The sequence below is a fragment of the Hippocampus guttulatus genome, chromosome 9 (genome assembly GCF_054856545.1).
Source record: "Hippocampus guttulatus isolate MCC_2025c chromosome 9, RoL_Hgut_1.0, whole genome shotgun sequence".
NCBI classification, from domain to species: Eukaryota; Metazoa; Chordata; class Actinopteri; order Syngnathiformes; family Syngnathidae; genus Hippocampus; species Hippocampus guttulatus.
Genome location: NC_141269.1, coordinates 19,367,902 through 19,387,377, shown reverse-complemented (window position 1 = coordinate 19,387,377; position 19,476 = coordinate 19,367,902). Strand labels below are relative to the sequence as shown.

The window sequence follows — 19,476 nt, the reverse complement described above, 5'->3', positions numbered from 1 at the left end:
AGCAAGAACCCAGTCGTGGACTTGCTTTGCTGTGCTAGTATTTATTTTCAATTAAAACAAAAGCATTTCAACTTTCTCTCTTCTTCATTTTTTTTTATGACAGTGAGCAATTCCCATCCTGTTGTATTGCCGCATTCTAACATTTCTGTTGCCCAAGTGTTTGCGCGCAAATGGCGCTAGTTGTGTTAGCCTAGCATTACGTTTTCGTAACGAGCTTGCGACGTTTGTAGCACAGAGTACCCGCCTGTCGAAAAAAAAAAATGAGGCGTGCAATTCACAGCGACGGCAGTTGGACGCCAGAGCTTCAAGACGTGCCACAAACTCAGCGGAGACGCCGCTTCCAAATCTGCGCGTAGGACGCCGGATTCCTGGTGGGCCCGACCCCGCGTAGGCCGCGTCGCTGCGGATCGGCCCCGTTTCGACTGGATCCGCGCGGCCCGTGAGAGTCCGAGCTTAGTCCGGCAGGGCGGGAGGCCAGTCCACGTCTACGGACTGCGGGACGGGAAACGGACACTGCAATTCCAATTTGAGAGGAATGGGAGCCCAAACGCGAGACGTACCTCCACATCAAGTTCCAGGATGTCGGTGTGCGTGTCGAGGAGCTGACACAAATTTGGTTTGGTGCGCCCAAAGTCGCCGTGGACAAACTCCTTGATGTAGCTGAGGGGGGAAAAACTTCAGGAGAACAACTTGAACAAAAAATAAAATAATTTGAAGTCGGGAGGCGCCGAAGGCTGGAGCCTGACCCGAGAGGCGGAGTCATCGGAAGGAAGGCGGAGTCGGGAGCAAGGATACGTTCCGGCCTGCGTCTTGAGGCCGAGCCGGAAGTGGTGCTCGTCCAGCAAGTCGGCGCTCATGCTGCGGACGAGGCGCTGACGCACCGCCAACGTGCGGCGGTGCAGAACCCGCAGAGGGGTCTTCTGGTCCACCCTCAGGTCCTGCGGGCGCAAAACACAACGGCGTCCGCGTGTCGTCTCGGCGAACCGGCGGGTCTGCCGCCTCGGATCGACGTCCGACCGCCGCTGACCTCGACGCCAAGTCGTGCGCAAGCGAGGAACCGCCGAGGCGGAGTCCACATTTGGGGACGGGCAAATCCGCATCGACTGCGGTTGAAATGTACTCGCGAGCACGTTCGCGTTTGCTCCAGAAAACGAGAAGAACTTAGGCGTTTCGATTCGACGGCGGCCCTTCGTCACGGACGTTTCTCGTCAAACCTCGATGCGGTTGATGAAGGCGACGTCGTCTTCCCGGATGGACTTTTGCGTCCACACCAAGGCTCGGTACGACTTGGTCTTCTCCTCCTCGCCCTCCTTCAGATGACTCGTGGCGTCTCTACGCGCACGCGTTGGGACCAGGGTTAGGCCACGCCTCCCCCGGCAGCAAAAGGAATCGGGCTTCCTCGCCTGCGGCTTTGTACCTGCTAACCATCTGCAGATCTCGGACTCGGATCTTCTGCGAAGACGCGTTGATGGCCTGCAAGACAACCTGGTCGTGGGCCGACGGCCGCAAAGACGCGCGCGCTCGACGCCGGTCGCGGCACCTGCTGCACGTTCTTCATGCTCTCCGGGCTCAGTTGGCTCCTGCGCGGGTTCAGCAGCTCCAGCGCAAACGGTCGACCTGCGAGGGGTGAACGATGACGAGGAGAAAAAGAGGAATTGGGGGGCGGGTCTGTCGCCGTTTACCGTTTCCCAGGGTGCGGACGTCCACGTCCTCTCGGCCGGACGACGAGAAATTAAATCCTGCCCCCCCCCCCCAAAAAAAAGAGAAGAGCAAGGTCCCCGTCGGCCCTTTTGTCAACAATCGTCAGACGGACGGTTGGTTCACCTCGCGCTCCGAAGGCGGCGAGCACGGGCGTGGCGACGAGCTCCTCCACCGACGACTCCATCCGCCGCTGGCCGTTGATAAACCACGGCGTCTGCGGCAGGCTTCGGCAGAACTTGTTGTAGCGCCCTGAGGGATGCCGCCAAAAGAAAAACACCATCACCATCAAAAAGGGAGGTCGCCGCCAGCCCCAGCCCCCCCCCCCCACCCGACGTGTCCCGCCGGCCGCGTACCCGCCACGAAGACGGACGCGTGGACGCACCGGACCTCCCGCGGCGCGCAGCCGCTGCCCGGACGGGACGGCGGACAGGGCGAGCGTCTGACACACAAAGCGGCAACTTTTCAGCGGCGTTTGGGGTCAGGCAAATTTCCTCTTCCAAAGATGGTGGAGTTACTCGAGAAATTTGTCATCCGGGATCTTCTCCAGAGCTTTCGCCACCGCCATTCGGGTAAACGCCGACTGCACACATACGCTTTGGGTTTGTCGGCCGTTCTCGACGCCGCGCCGCGCCGCTCGCCAGCTCACCTCTTTGTTCTTGCTGACTTTGAAGCAGTCGGGACAAGCGGACGCACTGAAAGGAGGTGGAGAAAAAAAAACGAAACAACAAAAGGTCTCGTCGGCGTTGCGGAAAAGTCTCGGCGGCGGCGTCCGCCCGCTGCCACGGGAACGGTGCTCGCAACTCACAGGAAGTGGCAGTCGGCGTCGGTTTCCGGGTGAGCGAAACACACGCTGACCTCCAGTGGGCTCTCAACACACACACACACACACCAAAAAACATTTGAGCAACAAATTTCAAGCCTGCCACACCAAATGTTCTGACCTTCAATCGTCCGAAGCCAAAATCCAGTCAAGTTGCAGGCGATGCGATCAGCATGAAAACACACGAGCGTATTTTCCGGCACCTTCAATTGAACGGGCTCTTTGGTCATTTGTTTCATCCGCGGTCAAACCTCGGTTTTGGAGCAGAATCCGTTCGAAAAACCGATTGGTTTTGAAAACCAAAACCACCTTTCCCATTATAATCAACGTTATTTTTTTTAATCCGTTCCAAGTGTGGAAAAGAACTTTTTTCAAAGCATTTTCCCTCCTGTCCGACACCATAAACTGCACGCACGTGTCGTCGGGGAGCAGGTAACAACAAACTGCAAAGATTCCGTGCGTTTGATTTCGACATCGAGGGGGACAACCGCGTGCATTCGGAGCTTGTGCTCGGCTTCCCCCCGTTTGAATACGAAACCCCCGGCGAGGAACTTCAAAGCCCACATTATTTGTCGGTCGACCGGTGGCTGCAAATAATCCGGCGTGACTCGGCACCACGCGCGACCGCCGTCGTGGCGATCGGTCGCCCGTCGGAAGGCCGCGAGCCGACGGGAGGACCGCACGTCCGAAGCGCAACAGGGCCCATTTCAGCGTTCCGTGCGCCGCGCCGGCAAAAAGACCCCTTTTTCCCCGCCTTGTTTGAAGGCCGTCGCAGTTCGCCCCGGCGACCGCCGCCGCCGCCGCCCGGCAAAGTGTCGAGTCGAGCCGAGCGCGCGCAATCTTTGTCTTCTTTGCTTGCGCAGCGGCTGCATTCAACTTGTGAGACTTGCCTGAAGGCCAAGTCGACCTGCAAGACTGATGGTACTAATCTATGTATCTCGACCTGGGGTGAGTTTGGCCGGTCGGATGACACGCGATGAGGCCCGCCCCTCCCTCAAGTGCTTGTTTTTTTTTTTTTTGCTTATGGCAGACACCAGCGACAGCTCTGTCACCAAGATGGCCTGTGGAGCCAAAGGCGACTGCTCCGACAACATCAACACGTGCTGTAACACCGACGATGATTGCAACTCACCCCTTTGGGCTCGCTCGCGCACCGAGGCCGGGGGAACAAAATGACGGCACGCGTTGGTTGAAAGTGAGAACGGGGCACCCGAAAAGGCCGACAAGCTTGTCCATTTTGGGATGGCGGGGGGCGGGCATTCCAGAAGAGAGCCACTCAAAACACTTGCCGCTCAAATTGTCATTTGAAATGTGGCGTTCAAACGTCGAATGGCCATCGTGAACGAAGCTCACCCCCCCCCCCCCCGCACCGAGATGAAATGCGGTGCCGAGCACGCACACGTCGCTGGCCAACGTGCAATCGGATTAAATTCATGTTGCGATTTCCACGCTTGATTTCTTGCGTTCATGGCTTTGAAATTGGAAGTGGGAACGGCGCGACGACAGCCCCTCACCTTGGCGGCCACAGCAACGACGCCCAGCTCCCGGGCCAGCGGGCCCTGCATGATCCACTTGAAGGCCTCCTTCACCTGGACCACGTCGCGGCGGCCCAGCGCGCCGCACTTGGCTCTGGCGAGACGGGCGAGCGCCGGTCAGAATGCCATCGAGGCGGCCGTTTGCGGCGCGGGGGCGCTCGTCTTTACCTCACGTCCTCCTTCACGTGAAGCCAACACGAGTGCTGCGGATGCAAAAGGGCCGTCAGCGGAGTCGCCGCGGCGGACGAGGACAATTCCCCCCCCCATCGACGCGCTTCTGCGCACACTGACCTCGCGCACGCACATCTGAGCAGGCAGCGAGACGGACAGCACCAAAGTGTCCACTTGGTACTTCTCCTTCTTGACGGCGTCGGCGATCTGCGAACACACGACAGGGCGGCCGCCTGCGTTACAAACCTCCCACCGCACCCCCTTGAACTCATTCAGTAGCAGCCAATTCTGGACCAAGTCTGAAAAGACGTTTCAAAACGTCTTTGGGGGCGAATCTCTTGGATTCACTCTCGTCATGCTTTCACGATCGATCCGAATGACGACAATCGTCGGATTCATTTTGAAGTCCGTTCTGCTCAATTGTTGGTTCGCTGTTTAGAAATGATTTCTTTTCATGCATTTTGGATTCAATTTTTTGAACACTTTACATAAAGGGGCGTGGCCTGGACGGGGCGGCCAATCGCAACGAGTAAGACATCATACGCGTCCAATCGCAGGGGCTGTTTACAATCGGAAGATGGAAAGACTGATCGGGAGAGCTCGTGAAAACTCCACCATAAGGTACCTGACCCCCCCCCCCCTCCACCCACTAAAATTTTCTCAACGGATTTCGACCATTCACAAAAATGATCAATTTAAGAAATAAAAAGGCGGATTTCCGCAGAAACTTGCCATCCCTGTATTATGAATAAAGCCTTTTTTGCCCAGAAGACACATTTTTCCGCATGTAAGTGCGTGTGTGTGACCTGCACGGCCTGGCTGGCGTCGCTGAGGTGCTGCAGGACGCCCAAGCACACCACGCACACGCCCTCGTCCTCGTCCTCGCCAGCCACTTCCTCCAACTCCAGTCTGCTTCTTTTGCGAGCCGCTTCCAATTGGGCAACATTCTTCTGGCAATCGTGGTTTTCAACGAAGGCTCGAAGTTGCCTGAGAGTTTCCTGTTCCACAGCAAACACATTTCCGACGCTGAAGGAAGTCGCCGGACTGGACCCGTCCCAAGGGGGTGCCTTCAGAAGGTCCGCTGCGTCAAATGCGCTCAGCCCGCCCATCAATTTCTTCAAGCAAAACGTCAGCTCATATGCAACCTGCAGCATCTCGCCCAATGACGGAGTTCTTTCTAGTCTTAACTGAATGTTTTCATCCAAGTCAAGGAAGGTGCGTGCCCCGCCCTGACGGGAAGTTCGTGTCCCCCCACCACAAAAAAAAAAACCCTATCATAATCATCCTAATATTACATGTCTGCGGCGCTGCGTACCCGGCGGCCGTGCCTGTAGGCGTCCGGGACTCCGATGCAGCAGAACCTTAGCACGCAGCGAGCGCAGCAGCCGGACGCCAACAGCTTCCCGACGATCACCTTGTCCTTCTCCTTCAGGGGCAACATCTCCTGCTCACACGTCACACACACACACACAGCTGATTCCGTCTGCAGCCTACCGACACGCCGTCCGGTGTACACCTTCGGCGCGACAATCCGAATCTCGACAGAAGTCCGATGGATCGTTTCGTCGATCTACCCGTGGTCTTGTAAGGGGCGCGAATCTCACCGCGGGTTTTCTTAAAAACGCTTCATTTGGAAGACGACGCGACTGGGACTTGGCTCGGCGTTGTATGACGGGCGGCTCGTCCTTGCGGTAGCTTAGCTTTCGCGCCGAGTGACCCCCTTCGGAAGGCTGACGAAGCGCGCGCTCACACGGCGACCGGGAGGCAAATCAAATGAAGCACGCTTCTCCGACAAGAAAATCACAATCGTTTCGAGGTGTCCACCCGTACCCGAACGCGAGGGAAAACCGCTTCCGGTCGTCGTGGTTCAAGCCCAGCAGGCCTCGCAATCGAACCGGAGCGGCTCGATTTCATTCGGCCGCCATTCTGGACCGACAGGTGTTTCCAGTACGTCGTCGACAGCAGGGATGGCAATTTTCCGCGGAGATCCACCGTTTTATTTCTTAAATTGATAATTTTTGTGAATGGTCTAAATCCGTTGAGAAAATTTTAGGGGGGGGGGGGGGGGGGTCAGGTACCTTATGGTCGAGTTTTCACGAGCTCTCCCGATCAGTCTTTCCATCTTCCGATTGTAAACAGCCCTGCGATTGGACGCGTATGATGTCTTACTCGTCGTGATTGGTCGCTCCGTCCAGGCCACGCCCCTTTCAGCACTAGCCATTGCCATCCCTGCGACAGACAAACTATTTGAAACGGAGCAACGCGGCCCGCGTCACCATTCATAACCGGCCTCGGAAGAGATGGCAAATTCCGTGGACATAAAGAGGCAATCGATTGACATTTTACTGACGAAATCCGCGTGAAAATCCCGAGTTGCTTCAGGAATAGCCCGAAGAGGAGGAAACGGATCGATCTGTTTGCATAGAACGCCCGGTGTCCCACCAGGGGTCGGTGTTGTAACCGGTGATTACTCGTCGCGACGCAAACGATATCATGTGCAAAGAATTCGCTGGTCTTGACATTCATATCCAGTACACTGTTTGCCGACGGGATAAATAACGGGATTCGAGGGAAGTTTTTCACATCGATCACTTCAACAATCGCACTGAAACAATTCACAGTGGTTTGATGATAAAGACCCTTTATTTCCAATTTCCAATGAATGCAACTACATTCACTGTCCGGTGTTTGGAAACTAGTCGAGTTCAAATCAAAAGTCGGAGTAAACATTGAGTGTGGCTATGAAAACTACATTTTGAGTGTGTTAACTGACGAGGCTCAAATTGCACACGCACTAAATGGTCTCCAATTGTTTTTGGGGAACCTTGGACATCGCATATTCAATCACATTCATTTAGTTTTTGTTTTTCAGAATCAGAATCGCCTTTATTGTCATTGTATTCCATGAAACGAAATTTGGGTGCCACTGCTAAATGCATTTCGTAAAAAAATAAAATCAAGTGTTAGTTGCCTCTACTCCTTTCAAAACACGCAGTTCATCGCCACTTGCTTTCCCTACCTAACTACGCGCGCGCGCGCGCTTTGATTTTCTTCTTGTTACACGTTCGGCGAAAGGGTGACCGTATCTCGAGTGCGATGTGTTGTTTCGGTGCTCGGCAAGTACTGTCTCGCGACGTCATCATTGCGCGGCCTCTTCTCGGCGACTCTGGAAGCTTCCGAATTGGCTCGGGTGGACGTCCGAAAATCCTCTTCCATCCCAAACCCAGGCGCCACATTTAATCTCGGGACTCGTCGTTCCTGTCGCGAAGGCTCCCCCCCGACATTTTCCACCGAGTATCAAGTCGCGATGGCTGCGCTGAGGGCTCCAAACGGAGGCAAAAACAAAGGAGGGGCGTACGTGGACCGCGACAAGCCGGCTCAGATCCGCTTCAGCAACATCTCTGCCGCCAAAGGTAGTCGAAAGCCCGCCGAGTGTTGAAGAGCGGGAAGGTTTCGTCGCAGTTCGGGCCGGGCCAGAGACCGTTTCGCGTCCGGATGCCATTCGGTTCACGTGCGGTCGAGCAAAACGAGAGTCATTCCAAGCGGTCTTTGTACGTCTTCAGTTCGGGCCCGAAGGCTTCGTTCATGACGACATGTCGTTTCGTTCTGCGCGGTCGATCGCTTGCTTGCATGAATAAATGACGATTGAAGTCTGGAGCGTCTGATAACGGAAGCCTGTTGTCGATCCAGCCGTGGCAGACGCCATCAGAACCAGCCTGGGGCCCAAAGGAATGGACAAGATGGTCAGTGAAGGCGTCGCGCCAACTCTGCAGTGGCTCTTGGGCGCCCGTGACTCCACGTTTCTCTTCCTCGCTTTCAGATCCAGGATGAGAAAGGAGACGTGACCATCACCAACGACGGGGCCACCATCTTGAAGCAGATGCAGGTGCTGCACCCCGCCGCCAAGATGGTACGTTCCGCCCCGAGGCGTCGTTGCCCCCCCCCCACACACACACACACACACACGGCTGACGGTGTGCGGCGCACATGTCTTGCAGCTGGTGGAGCTGTCCAAAGCTCAGGACATCGAGGCGGGCGACGGCACCACGTCGGTGGTGGTGATCGCCGGCTCCCTCCTTGACGCCTGCTCCAAACTGCTCCAAAAAGGTCAGAAATGAAAGACTTTGCGGTGAAAATGCTCCGTGTTCCCGAGCGACGTTTGCTGATTTTTCTTTTTTTCCCAGCCACATATCGGCGCCGATAGTCTCTCGAGTGCTCGCCGATACGGATGCGCGCTAGGATGTTTGAGGCGTCCATGAATGGACCCGATGACAGGAAATTGCGAACAGAGACCATCGGCCGTTGTATTTGTCCAAGGGTGGAACCGCTTTGCCGGCTCCTTGATTTTTGAAATGCGACGCTTGGCCCCACAGGCATCCATCCCACCATCATCTCCGAGTCCTTCCAGAAGGCGGTGGACAAGGGCGTGCAGGTGCTGACGGCCATGAGCCGGCCGGTGCAGCTGAGCGACCGCGAGACGCTGCTCAACAGCGCCACCACCTCGCTGTGCTCCAAGGTGGTGTCGCAGTATTCCAGCCTGCTGGCGCCCATGAGCGTGGACGCCGTCATGCGCGTCATCGACCCCGCCACCGCCACCGGCGTCGACCTGCAGGACATCAAAGTCATCAAGAAGTTCGGGTGAGCCGCGCGGCCCGTCGGCGGACGATGAAAAGTCCGGTTCGTTGCCGCCAACTAGGGGCGCGATGTGCCGTTTCAGGGGCACCATTGACGACTGCGAGCTGGTGGACGGCCTGGTGCTGACCCAGAAGGTGGCGAGCACCGGCGTCAGTCGAGTGGAGAAAGCCAAGATCGGCCTGATCCAGTTCTGCTTGTCTGCGCCCAAAACGGACGTGAGTGGCCTCGGCCGGGCGGGGTCGTCCGCGGCCGCCGCCCCGCGTGCGGACGTTGACGGCTCTGGTTTTCCTCCTGTTCCCCGCCCCCGCCGGGTTCGTGGCAGATGGACAACCAGATCGTGGTGTCGGACTACGCCCAGATGGACCGCGTGCTGCGCGAGGAGCGCGCCTACATCCTCAACATGGTCAAGCAGATCAAGAAGGCCGGCTGCAACGTGCTGCTCATCCAGAAGTCCATCCTCAGGTGCGGCCAAAGTCGCCGTCGCCACCGAAATCAACCGCGCGTTCGTCGCGGGGCGAGCGTTTCGCTGAAGGCGTTGATGAGCCCCGCCCCCTTTCGATTGCGGCGCAGGGACGCCCTGAGCGACCTGGCCCTGCACTTTCTCAACAAGATGAAGATCATGGTGGTGAAGGACATCGAGAGGGAGGACATCGAGTTCATCTGCAAGGTGAGCGATGCCGGCCGGCGCCCTCTGATGGTGCGCCGAGCAATCCATTTCCATTTATTTTAGTTGTCCTATTGTCGTACGCGTTCAAAATCCAAACGGCTAACCGGTCGAACGACGTGTCTCTTCAGACCATCGGCACCAAGCCCATCGCCCACATCGACCACTTTGCTCCCGAGATGCTCGGCGCCGCGGAGATGGTGGAGGAGGTCCACCTGGACGGCTCGGGCAAGCTCATCAAGGTGCGCGGCCGGCCGGGCAAACGGGAAATCGATACAATTGAATGCCGCGCTCCCTCGTTCACCCAAGCGGGCGGGGAAATGTCCCCCTTCCGCCGCCCTCAGATCACCGGCTGCGCCAACCCCGGCAAGACGGTGAGCATCGTGGTGAGGGGCTCCAACAAGCTGGTCATCGAGGAGGCCGAGAGGTCCATCCACGACGCCCTCTGCGTCATCCGCTGCCTGGTCAAGAAGAGGTCGGCCGCCGCTCTCCTTTCGCTAACGATCAAACAGATCGCCTTTGTCGCTCGAGTCCGCCGAGGTTTTACCTTGATCCTCCTTCCCGACCCTCCTTTCAAAGGCGCCCCGGCACGTGTCCTCAGTGCCGGGGCGTAACACGTGGAGGCACATGAACAGTGACGCGCTCCCATTGGCGCTCGCCCGGTTCTCACGTTAGCCCGGCGAGGGAGGGGGCGCCCCCACACGCGTCAAGTCGGCGGCACGTGCGCGCGGCGGCCAAGTAAGCGCAGCTGAAATGTCGGCGCGTTCCCCGCAGGGCCCTGATCGCCGGCGGCGGCGCCCCCGAGATCGAGCTGGCGGTGCGGCTGGCCGAGTACTCGCGCACGCTGGCCGGCATGGAGGCGTACTGCGTGCGGGCGTATGCCGACGCCCTGGAGGTGATCCCGTCCACGCTGGCCGAGAACGCCGGCCTCAACCCCATCTGCACCGTCACCGAGCTGCGCAACAGGCACGCCCGGGGGGAGAAGATGGCCGGCATCAACGTGCGCAAGGTGAACGCAAAGCATCGCGGGCGGGCGTTGAGCGTCGCTCTCCCGGCATGTCGTTGACACGTTGTCTCGTTGTCCACGCCGGCTTCAGGGCGGGATCTCCAACATCCTGGAGGAGCTGGTGGTGCAGCCCTTGCTGGTGTCCATCAGCGCCCTCACCTTGGCCACGGAGACGGTGCGCAGCATCCTCAAGATCGACGACGTGGTAGGACCGAGCCCCCCCCTTCACGCCACGTTTGCGTTCGTTCCCTTCGTTGCTCACCGCCGCGCTCTCGTTTGCAGGTCAACGCCCGATAATTTCGGCGAGGCGCCGCCGACCCGCCCGGGTTACCGAAGCTCTTGATAGGTTGCTTAAGTTAATAAAAGACTTTGTTTGCGGAATGACACAAGTGCCTCTCTTTGTGACTTTTTTTGGGGGGGGTTGAAGAACAGCTTCATGATCTCCCATCCAAAAAATGAGCTCAGAAAACAAATCATAGGGCAGATTTTTTTTTTTTATAAGGCTTTAATCTTCATCTTGAATGAAATAACAATAAGCACACAAATGAAGTCAAGTCAAGTCAACAGTATTTATAGAGCACTTTCAAACAGCCATCGCTGCATACAAAGTGCTGTACATGGAGCAATTTAACATGCACAATAAACAGTAAGACAAATCGGTAATAAAGGCGGTAGAAAGCACCAAACAGTAAAACCAAGAACAAATCTAAGTCATGCTGAGTCGAATGCCAAAGAATACAAGTGAGTTTTGAGGAGGGTTTTGAAGATGGGCAGCGAGGAGGCTTGCCGAATGTTCAGTGGGATGTCATCCCAGAGAGAGGGACCAGCAACAGAAAAGGCCCGATCCCCTCTGAGCCTCAAGTTTTGTTCTTGGTACTTCTAATAAAGTCTGGTCCACAGACCTGAGGCGCCGGGCAGGTGTGTAGGGGCGGATGAGCTCAGAGAGGTAAGGTGGCGCGAGATTATTCAAATGAAGACGCGGATGTCAGGTTGGCAACTGTCACGAGCAGTCATTTCAATTTTTGCAAAGGCTATTCAAATGAGCAGTCAGTTGGGGGGGGGGGGGGGACAAAACAAAAAAAACGTCTGCGTGCGCGCTTCTTCTAAATTGTGTTCTTCCTTTGCCTTTGTATGTTGTCACGGTTGTCTGCCGATGGCCAATTCTGTCAATATGAACGCAGACTGCTGATCAAAACGAGACATTCTTTATGCACACCTTTGCCGTTTTTCTGACGTGTTACGGACCAAATCGGGCACCACATCCACATCAATTCATTGTCTTTTTTTTTCCTCACCGTCAATTTCAGATCATGACCCGTGTCACGTCCCCGGCCGTATCGTGTCCCGTGTCGGCCGTCGTTCTGTTGTTTCTCGTGTTGTATGTGGGAGTGAGTGTTCCCGCTATGAATAGCAGCTCTGCGGAGGCCGAGGAGGGGCCCTTCCTGATTGGCCAACAATTAACGGCGCCAAGTTCAAAGATCCTCCGGGGAGCGACAGGAGTCGCCGCCTCGGCGCTCTGAATCCGACGGCAGTAGCTCGCTTGCTCTCGGCCTCCAAACAAGTGTCTTGTCCGGGGATTCGCGCTTCCTCAGTTAGTAGCTAGTTGTTCGTTCTTGTATTAGTTAGTTTTAGGGTAAATCCTTTGTTCTTTTTGTTGTTGTTCAATATACTGTATTTCCTTCCCTGCGTAACGCCCGTTTTTAAATAAGGGGTGTGTTTTGTTTTGAGTACAATTCACCGCATAAGTAGTCGATTGCTGAGTTTCAGTTCGAGTTGTAAGGATTGGAAAGTACTGTACTGTAATTGATTCCATGTTGAATGCGACACGCCTGTCATGGAACGTCACTTCCTTTTGACAACATGGTGGATTCTGTTGCTCGGCAACGAACGACTGCTTCCTTTAATCTTTGAGCCTGCCGCTAACGTGCCCCCCCCTAATCCCCCCACACCCTCAACTGTTGCTTTGCGCTGTAGGGCCCCGGAGCACTTTGGCCCGCGTGTTCTCGTACTTTTGTTTTGGCGGGGTGTCTTGTGACTGTTTCACATGTCAGATGTGATAGCCAACGCGCACCGGAACAACGCGCTGGTGACGTCGTGTCTTCAGCGGCCGGTGGACTCGCACACCAGGGCGCCGCTGGCCTCCTACGAGCGGGACGAAGGACCGCTCAACTCGGAGCCGACTCACCCGGACAACCGCGGCGGCTACCGCGAGGACGAGGTAAGGTGACAAAATCGAGCAAAATGGCCGCGCGCCGTGACCGCACTTGAAAGGCCGCTTTCGCACTGTCGCCTCCAAATGGACTTTGAGCACTTTGGCCCAACGAGTAGAAATTAAGTCACCCGCCCCCACCCCCCGAAGATCTTATACGCACTAATATTAGCTTTTACAGCTGAACGCAAAAAAAAAAATGACCGTGATTTCACGGTTCCATTCCAATGAGTCGGGCCAGTTGCCTTGTTTCGACTTTTGGGGCATGGTGGTGTTCCACAGAGTTCTCTTTTGGGCCACCCCCGTTTACTGGTTGGAATGCCGGCACATGGGACAATAAAAAAAAAAAAAAACTAAAATATGGATTTTTATGCCAGCCCCGATGTGTGTGCAAAGTTTTCACCCCGTTTTGAACCATCAAAGACTGCAACCAAACTGTGCAAAATGTTGCGTTGGCTTCAACCCCCCCCCCCCCCCCCCCACACACACACACACTACAGTACATTGTGAAGTACAGATTAGTTGGATTGAATTTTGAAAGACATTTGGTTTGGTTTTCAAATGTTTATTGAGTAGGAGTGGAGCGATTCACAAAAACAATGAATCCGTTTTGGGATGCATAGAAGTGGAAATTCTCCCCGACCGAAAGCCCGAAATGAGGCAACCCCCAACTGAAAAAGTTTTGGTGAAATTAACAAGCAGCGACATTTTCTGCGCTTTGGCAAATTTGTCAAAGTGCAAGCGATGCGCATGCTTTTCTTGGCGGCCTTCAGTTGTCTGTTTGTGGGCAAGATTAGACAGCGTGGGGGTAGTCGCGCTTCTAATCCCTCACCCGCGCCCCCACCCGGCACGTCGGGCTTCCGGAGGCCGCCTGATCCCGCCACGTTAAGCTGCCCTCGCCGGGCCTTCGGCCGAACGGAGTCCTAATCGGCTTCGATGCGCGGTACTCGGGCGCTGACGCGCATCAGAGCTCGCGACACTCCGCAATATATATCTTCACGTCGTGACTTGAAGTCCCGTTTGGCCGGGGCCCCGCCCCCGGGCCTCGGATCCGCCTCCGCCTCCGGAGGGTGCTTGTGTTTGACGCCAGTTTGGTCTACCCCCGACCCCCAGGTGGCGCGCAGAGACGGTGGCGACGAGGAGGGCGGGGCCCGGGCCGCGCCCGGCGAGCGCGCGGACCCGCGCCGCCTCTTTGTCTCCAACGAGGAGTACTACGGCAAGTTGGAGGAGCTGAAAAAGGCTCACCTGCGCACCATGGCCGAGCTGGAGAGCATGTACCGCCGCAAGCTGCGGCTGCGGGCTTCGGCCGCGCCGCGCCGGCAACGCGGGTCAGTTGCATTTCGGCCTTGGTGGCGGGGACGGGCCGGGACCGCTCAGGGATGGCAATTTTGCGCGGATACGCGGAAATCCGCCGTTTTATTTCTTAAATTGATCATTTTTGTGAATGGTCGAAATCCGTTGAGAAAATTTTAGGGGTGGGGGGTCAGTTACCTTATGGTCGAGTTTTCACGAGCTCTCCCGATCAGTCTTTCCATTTTCCGATTGTAAACAGCCCCTGCGATTGGACGCGTATGATGTCTTACCCGTCGCGATTGGTCGCCCCGTCCAGGCCATGCCCCTTTCCGCTTATTTCATCACTAGCCATTGGCATCCCTGACCGCTGGCGGCTCGCCGTATCGGGCCGATAGCGGCCTTGTTTCTCGGTCGCGGGTCCTCACGAACGCAACCGAGTGAAACCGGCGCGTCCTAATTTCGTCCCCGTTTGTACGTTTCAACAGCGGCGGCGGCGGGTCACGGCGTCTGAGGAAGTCTCGCTCGGCCGCGGAGCTGCGGAGAGGTTCCGGCACGTCCGACGAGGCGGAGGAAGGCCCGCCGTTCTCCCCCAAAGAATTGATCAAGAACATGTGGGCCGACTTTGCGCCGTCGCCCCGCGCCCGCCGCCTGTCGGCGTCGTCGCTGCCGGGAGAGCGCGACGGCTCGCGGCCCCGCCCTGCCGCGGCGGTCCCCGAGCCCTTGGGGATGACGCTGCGCCAGGCGGAGCGGCGGCGGCGCGGCCTCAAGACGCGCGCCGAGGTGGAGCTGGAGAATGCCCAGCTGAGACGGCGGCTGCAGGAGATGTCAGAGTGCCACCACCAGTTCCGCGCCAGACCCGTGCCGGCGCACGTCCTCCTGCCGCTTGACGAGGAGCTGCGGCGGGAGCGACGCGGCGGCGGCGGCACACGCCAAGACCGCCACCTCAACACAAAGGTTCACTTTAGTCGCACTGAGCTGCCAAGTATACATCCGGAGCGTATTTTTCAACGGTGGCGATTTTGGGAAGGCGGCGCCTTAGCTTGCCCGCCTCACGTGGGCATTCCGCGATATTTTCCACGCATTTGCGATAAGCGACTCAACGGTATCGTTTGCCAACGGCAAAGTAGTTTCTATTGTCGAAACAGAATGATCAAAACGTTTGTCCTCGCCATCCGCACGGCGGGCGGGTAGCGAGAGAGACGCAACGCGGATTGATCGCTCGCGCCATGGCTGTTCTCCGACTGTACACCAGGTGGCAGTGTTGCTACGAAAATACCGTTGTGACGAATTAGCCTGCGAAGAAAAGAGAGCGTTTGCCTCCACTCTGGCCTTGCTATTTTGCTTCCTGACATACAAGGCCCGCAGAATAGTTGGTTCTAATGCAATCTCAACATGGAGCCTACCAAAATAAAGTCTTTCAGCAGAAAAAAATATTACTTTCCATCTTTTTCCATTCTTCGCCAATCGGCATGACAGAATGCCTGCGTTTCGTGAACATGGCCGTTCCTGGGCAAAAAACGGAGAAAAAGGGCTTTTTGTAAAAGCATGCGTTTCAAGCGCCTGCGGCACCACTGCCACCTACTGGTCGCTTTTTGACATGATTTACAATGCAAACGGCTTATTCTCATTCACAGATTGCATCAGACCCCCCTCTGTCGGGCGCAAAAAAAAAAAAAGACAGACGTACAAGTACGTCCTTGGTAGGCGGGGCCTCATTTTAAAAAGACGCACAAGTTCTTGCGGAATGAAAGAGTTAAAAAAAACAACCAACAACAACGCGGCGTCCTCCCTCCGTCGCGTCCTAGGGACAGAATGCCCGTCGCTGATCATAACCTTGCTGCGGTCTTCCTCCAAGCCTTTCAGCTTCCTGGAGAGGGAGCGCCTGAAGAAGGAGCAACGGCAGCATCCACCAACGCCCGGTGAGCCGGAGCAGGTGAAGCCCTTCAAGGCCAAGCCGGTGCCCAGGTGGGCGTACGCGTCGGCGGCAGGCGAGCTGAGGAAAGAGCGGCGGCTGTACCGCTCCATCAAGAAGCGGACGAGAGCCCAGGAGATGCCGCGCGGCGCCTCGCCCCCTCCCGGCACGCTCGGCAAACGACCGGTGGAGAGCGAGAAGCGCGACCGGCGGCCCCGCAGCTTCAGCCGCCGCCCGAGCATCAACGGGGACGTGCCTGACTTTGAGGCCGCTTTCAAGCGCTTCCGCAAGCACCTGGAGGAGAGCGCCGAGGTAAAGCCCGCCACCACGTGCCGGCCCTTCCGGCTGAGCGCGGCCCGCATCGCCGCGGGGGCCCGCCCTGGGCCGGAGGAGCCGAAGGAACGCGGCGGACCGGACGTCGGGCGCCGCGGCGCGCGCCGCTCGTCCCCATCGGGGAGCGCGGAGCTCCTTCCTGCCAAGGACACGGACGCCACCAAGAAACGACAGGAGGCCGTGAGGTACCCGGGCTGCACCGTCGACCCCCCCCCCCCCCCCCCCTCCCGTACAGTGACTTGAGTTTGCTCGCGCAGGCAGGCTCTGGAGCGCCGGAACAGAGCCGAGCAGGAGGCGGCGCGCTGGACGCAGAGGCAGAAGGAGCGCGAGAGGAAGCTGCAGAAGCTGGTGCAAAAGCGGGCCAGCGCCAATGACCCGCGCCTGCCGCTCGACGGCGATAAACTGCAGGAGTTCAGGTGAGAGACGCTCCACCCCCCCCCCCCCCCCCGGCTTTTTCCAGACTTGAGGGTGGTCGTCGGCCCTCAAAGGAATAAATAACAAACACTTATGAGACAGTCCACTCTCCTCCATTTTACTGACATCAGATTGTTCTGTTGGACGCTAAGGAAATGCCTAAATAAATTCTGTAAGGGGGGGCTATCGAATTTATTTTGTGATTTCCTCGCTTGATTTTTTTTTTTTTGATGCATTCAATTTTCGCCGTTTCATTGAAGTCATCGTGAATTTACGTTTTTTCCGAGGTGATCTGAACGCCTCTCAAGTCGAACGGAAGGAGCATCGCTCCATCTAATGGTTGCATTTTAGATTGCGTTTTAGAATTCAGTGCGTCCAATATATGAAAAAAAAAATTTTTAACAGCCCATTCATTGAAGGTGCATCTCATAATCAGGGGCGGGGGGGCTATCGAATTTATTTTGTGATTTCCTCACTTGATTTTCTGTTTCGATGCATTATTTGGCATTTTCGTCGTTTCAACGAAGGAATGGTTGATTTGCCTTTTTCCGAGGTGATCCTAAATGCCTCTCGAGTCGAACGGAAGGCGCTCCATCTAGTGGTTGCGTTGTAGATTGCGTTTTAGAATCCAGTGCGTTCAATCTATGAATTTTTTTAAAAACAAAATAGCCCATTCATTGAAGGTGCGTCTCATAATCCAGTGCGCTTTCGGTGAGGAAAATACGGTAGTAGTATTGGAGTCACAATCTGAGGCATATTGAGTTATGTGGCGAATAAGATTCGAGAAGAAAACTTTATTCGTCTCACAATGGAGAAATTCCCAATTCACAGCGGCAAAAATCCTGAATAAAATGCGTGAGAAATTTTGACTGCTCAAATAAATGTCGTTCTTATTAAGCCCCCTGTATGTTTACCCTCCCCCCTCAAGTTTGGAATTTTTTTTGGGGGGGGGTTAAATCTTTTTTTTCTCCGTGTGCTTCTTGTCGCCTTGCTCAGGAAGCAAGAGCGCCAGCGCAGGAGGGAATATCAGCAGGAGATCAAAGAGATGGAGGAACGCGTGAAAGGCAGGCCGCTGCTGCTGGAGCAGGTTGCCCAGGTGAGGAACGCCCCCGCTCGCTCAATGCTGACACATATTTGAAAAGGGACTTAAGACCCAACGGAGCGCATCGATGTTGACGAAACGCATCTGAGCGCAAACGACAGAGCGACGCATCGAGCCTAACTCGCGGTTTCTTCATCCCCTGCCAAGAGCGCCATCCTGAACTAAGTTGCCAACTTGCCACCGTCTCCTTACCTGTATTAGACTATTCGTCTCTGTGTGCCCTGTGATTGGCTGGCAACCGATTCAGGGTGACCCCCCCCCCCCCTTCACTGCGTCCCTTGTGAGGATAAGCGGATCGGAACATGGATGGATGCATGTATTAGACTGCCCCCAAGGGGTCGAGGCGCGCACATGCAAAGGAGACAAAAATGATGGGATTGATTTCAGCCACATTAAGACTTCACCGTCTTCAACTTAACTCCTTCGCTCCCAAAGACGTTTGTAAACGTCTTTTCAGACTTGGCACCACCGTCCCAGGACGTTCGCCATTCATTCCGGTGATGTTCTCTCGTGACAGAAGAACGCCAAGCAGGCGGCGGAGAAGCATTTTGCCGACACGTTGCGCCGAGCCCACCTGAGCGAGGACTTCCTCCGCGGGAAGGCGCCGCGCACCCCCGCCGATGCCGCACGGTAATTTAAAGGCTCCGGTGTCGGGGCGCCTGAGCTCATGTTGTGCCCCGTGTTCAAACTTGGGAACGGCCACGCCTCCGCTCCAAACGTTGACCGCTACCGACCAAATTCCGCTTTGTAAAGCGCTGTAGTGACTGACGGGTGCCCGTAGATGGCGCCGTCGCATCGCTTTGGAAGACTGGACGTCTCGTCCCTCTTCTCTCGTTTTGGCCAGCGAGTCTTCGGAGGCGGAGGATGCCGCCCCGTCGCCCACCCGCTATCGGAAGGTCTTCCTGGACGACCGAGACTGGGAGGAACGCGGCGAGGCTTCAGGTGACGCTGGCGAGGACGCCGCCGCTCGCCACTCGGACGACGACCACGATGCCGGCGCAGAGGCGGCTGAGCGTGGGAAGCGGCAGGACGTCGACGACGACGAGGGACTTGCTCAGCACTCAAAGAGGATCACCCATTAGGCCTGACGCGACCATGACAAAATCCCACGCCATCAAGTCGGCATGTTGTCAGCCCTCACCCGGCTGATGGAAAATTGACAGCCGCAGAGTCGAAAGTTGCCCTTAATTGCATGCAATTTGAAGGAACATTGCTATCTTGGGATATGCGGGTCTTTCTTTCAAAATAGTAAAATGCAATTAAACGCCGCTGGTTTTGCATTTATTTAAAATGTCCCGGAAGTCCATAAATGCACATTTTAAAAAAGCGCTCCGGTCCCGCCAGATTGAGGAGCATTTTTGTCGCCGTGTGCTGCGGCTATGAAGATGTCATAATTCTTGCTCGAACTTACGGCAGTTTTCAGAGACATTGCCGTCGAAGATGAGAGGATCAGGCCGCCGAAATCCGTCCGCCATTACTGCCTTTTCACGGAGGTAAAATCTCGTCCTTTTGGCTCACCACCAGCACAGACTGTCTTCGTGGACCCTGTGGACTTTTTGAAGAATCCCACTTGTGACACCATGTAGTTGTAATATGAAGAAACCAACTAGTCCGTTTCTGAGCTCGAAAGTAGTTTTACTCCAACATTACCAAGAACGCGCTACAGGCTTGCTCGTGTTGC

At 56.2% G+C, this 19,476-nt stretch overlaps 3 protein-coding genes across 13 annotated transcripts; 2 read left to right on the top strand and 1 right to left on the bottom strand.

Moving 5' to 3' along the window:
* Positions 1 to 25: 25 nt before the first annotated feature.
* Positions 26 to 7,475, bottom strand: pus10 (pseudouridine synthase 10). Of its 7 annotated transcripts, XM_086119511.1 has the most exons (19): positions 7,352 to 7,475; positions 6,306 to 6,456; positions 5,543 to 5,671; positions 5,034 to 5,294; positions 4,348 to 4,434; positions 4,225 to 4,259; positions 4,036 to 4,150; positions 2,507 to 2,568; positions 2,348 to 2,393; positions 2,217 to 2,281; positions 2,055 to 2,140; positions 1,825 to 1,950; positions 1,683 to 1,739; positions 1,541 to 1,617; positions 1,418 to 1,473; positions 1,215 to 1,332; positions 796 to 938; positions 561 to 660; positions 26 to 492 (listed from the first exon to the last, which is right to left on the bottom strand). In XM_086119511.1, exons 3-19 carry the CDS (start codon positions 5,666 to 5,668, stop codon positions 454 to 456), a joined length of 1,599 nt encoding a protein of 532 aa, XP_085975637.1. In that variant the 5' UTR covers positions 5,669 to 5,671; positions 6,306 to 6,456; positions 7,352 to 7,475; the 3' UTR covers positions 26 to 453. The 7 variants fall into 7 exon arrangements, with proteins under 7 accessions (XP_085975637.1, XP_085975633.1, XP_085975634.1 ...); XM_086119507.1 differs by lacking the exons at positions 6,306 to 6,456; positions 7,352 to 7,475 and adding an exon at positions 6,058 to 6,219; XM_086119508.1 differs by lacking the exons at positions 6,306 to 6,456; positions 7,352 to 7,475 and adding an exon at positions 6,058 to 6,218 and having other exon boundaries at positions 5,034 to 5,225.
* Positions 7,476 to 7,495: 20 nt separating this feature from the next.
* On the top strand, positions 7,496 to 10,921 carry cct4 (chaperonin containing TCP1, subunit 4 (delta)). Its single transcript, XM_086119514.1, has 13 exons — positions 7,496 to 7,640; positions 7,918 to 7,970; positions 8,048 to 8,137; positions 8,226 to 8,334; positions 8,601 to 8,865; positions 8,945 to 9,077; positions 9,185 to 9,324; positions 9,433 to 9,529; positions 9,658 to 9,768; positions 9,871 to 10,001; positions 10,301 to 10,535; positions 10,624 to 10,737; positions 10,815 to 10,921. Exons 1-13 carry the CDS (start codon positions 7,535 to 7,537, stop codon positions 10,827 to 10,829), a joined length of 1,599 nt encoding a protein of 532 aa, XP_085975640.1. The 5' UTR covers positions 7,496 to 7,534; the 3' UTR covers positions 10,830 to 10,921.
* A 1,473-nt stretch (positions 10,922 to 12,394) lies between these two features.
* Positions 12,395 to 19,063, top strand: fam161a (FAM161 centrosomal protein A). 5 transcript variants are annotated; one of them, XM_086120905.1, is made up of 8 exons: positions 12,395 to 12,750; positions 13,855 to 14,069; positions 14,520 to 14,988; positions 15,890 to 16,464; positions 16,537 to 16,695; positions 17,690 to 17,789; positions 18,316 to 18,425; positions 18,640 to 19,063. In XM_086120905.1, the coding sequence occupies exons 1-8, from the start codon at positions 12,577 to 12,579 to the stop codon at positions 18,875 to 18,877; spliced, it is 2,040 nt and encodes a 679-aa protein (XP_085977031.1). In that variant the 5' UTR covers positions 12,395 to 12,576; the 3' UTR covers positions 18,878 to 19,063. The 5 variants fall into 5 exon arrangements, with proteins under 5 accessions (XP_085977031.1, XP_085977032.1, XP_085977029.1 ...); XM_086120906.1 differs by having other exon boundaries at positions 18,313 to 18,425; positions 18,603 to 19,063; XM_086120903.1 differs by having other exon boundaries at positions 12,396 to 12,750; positions 18,577 to 19,063.
* The last annotated feature ends 413 nt before the right edge of the window (positions 19,064 to 19,476 follow it).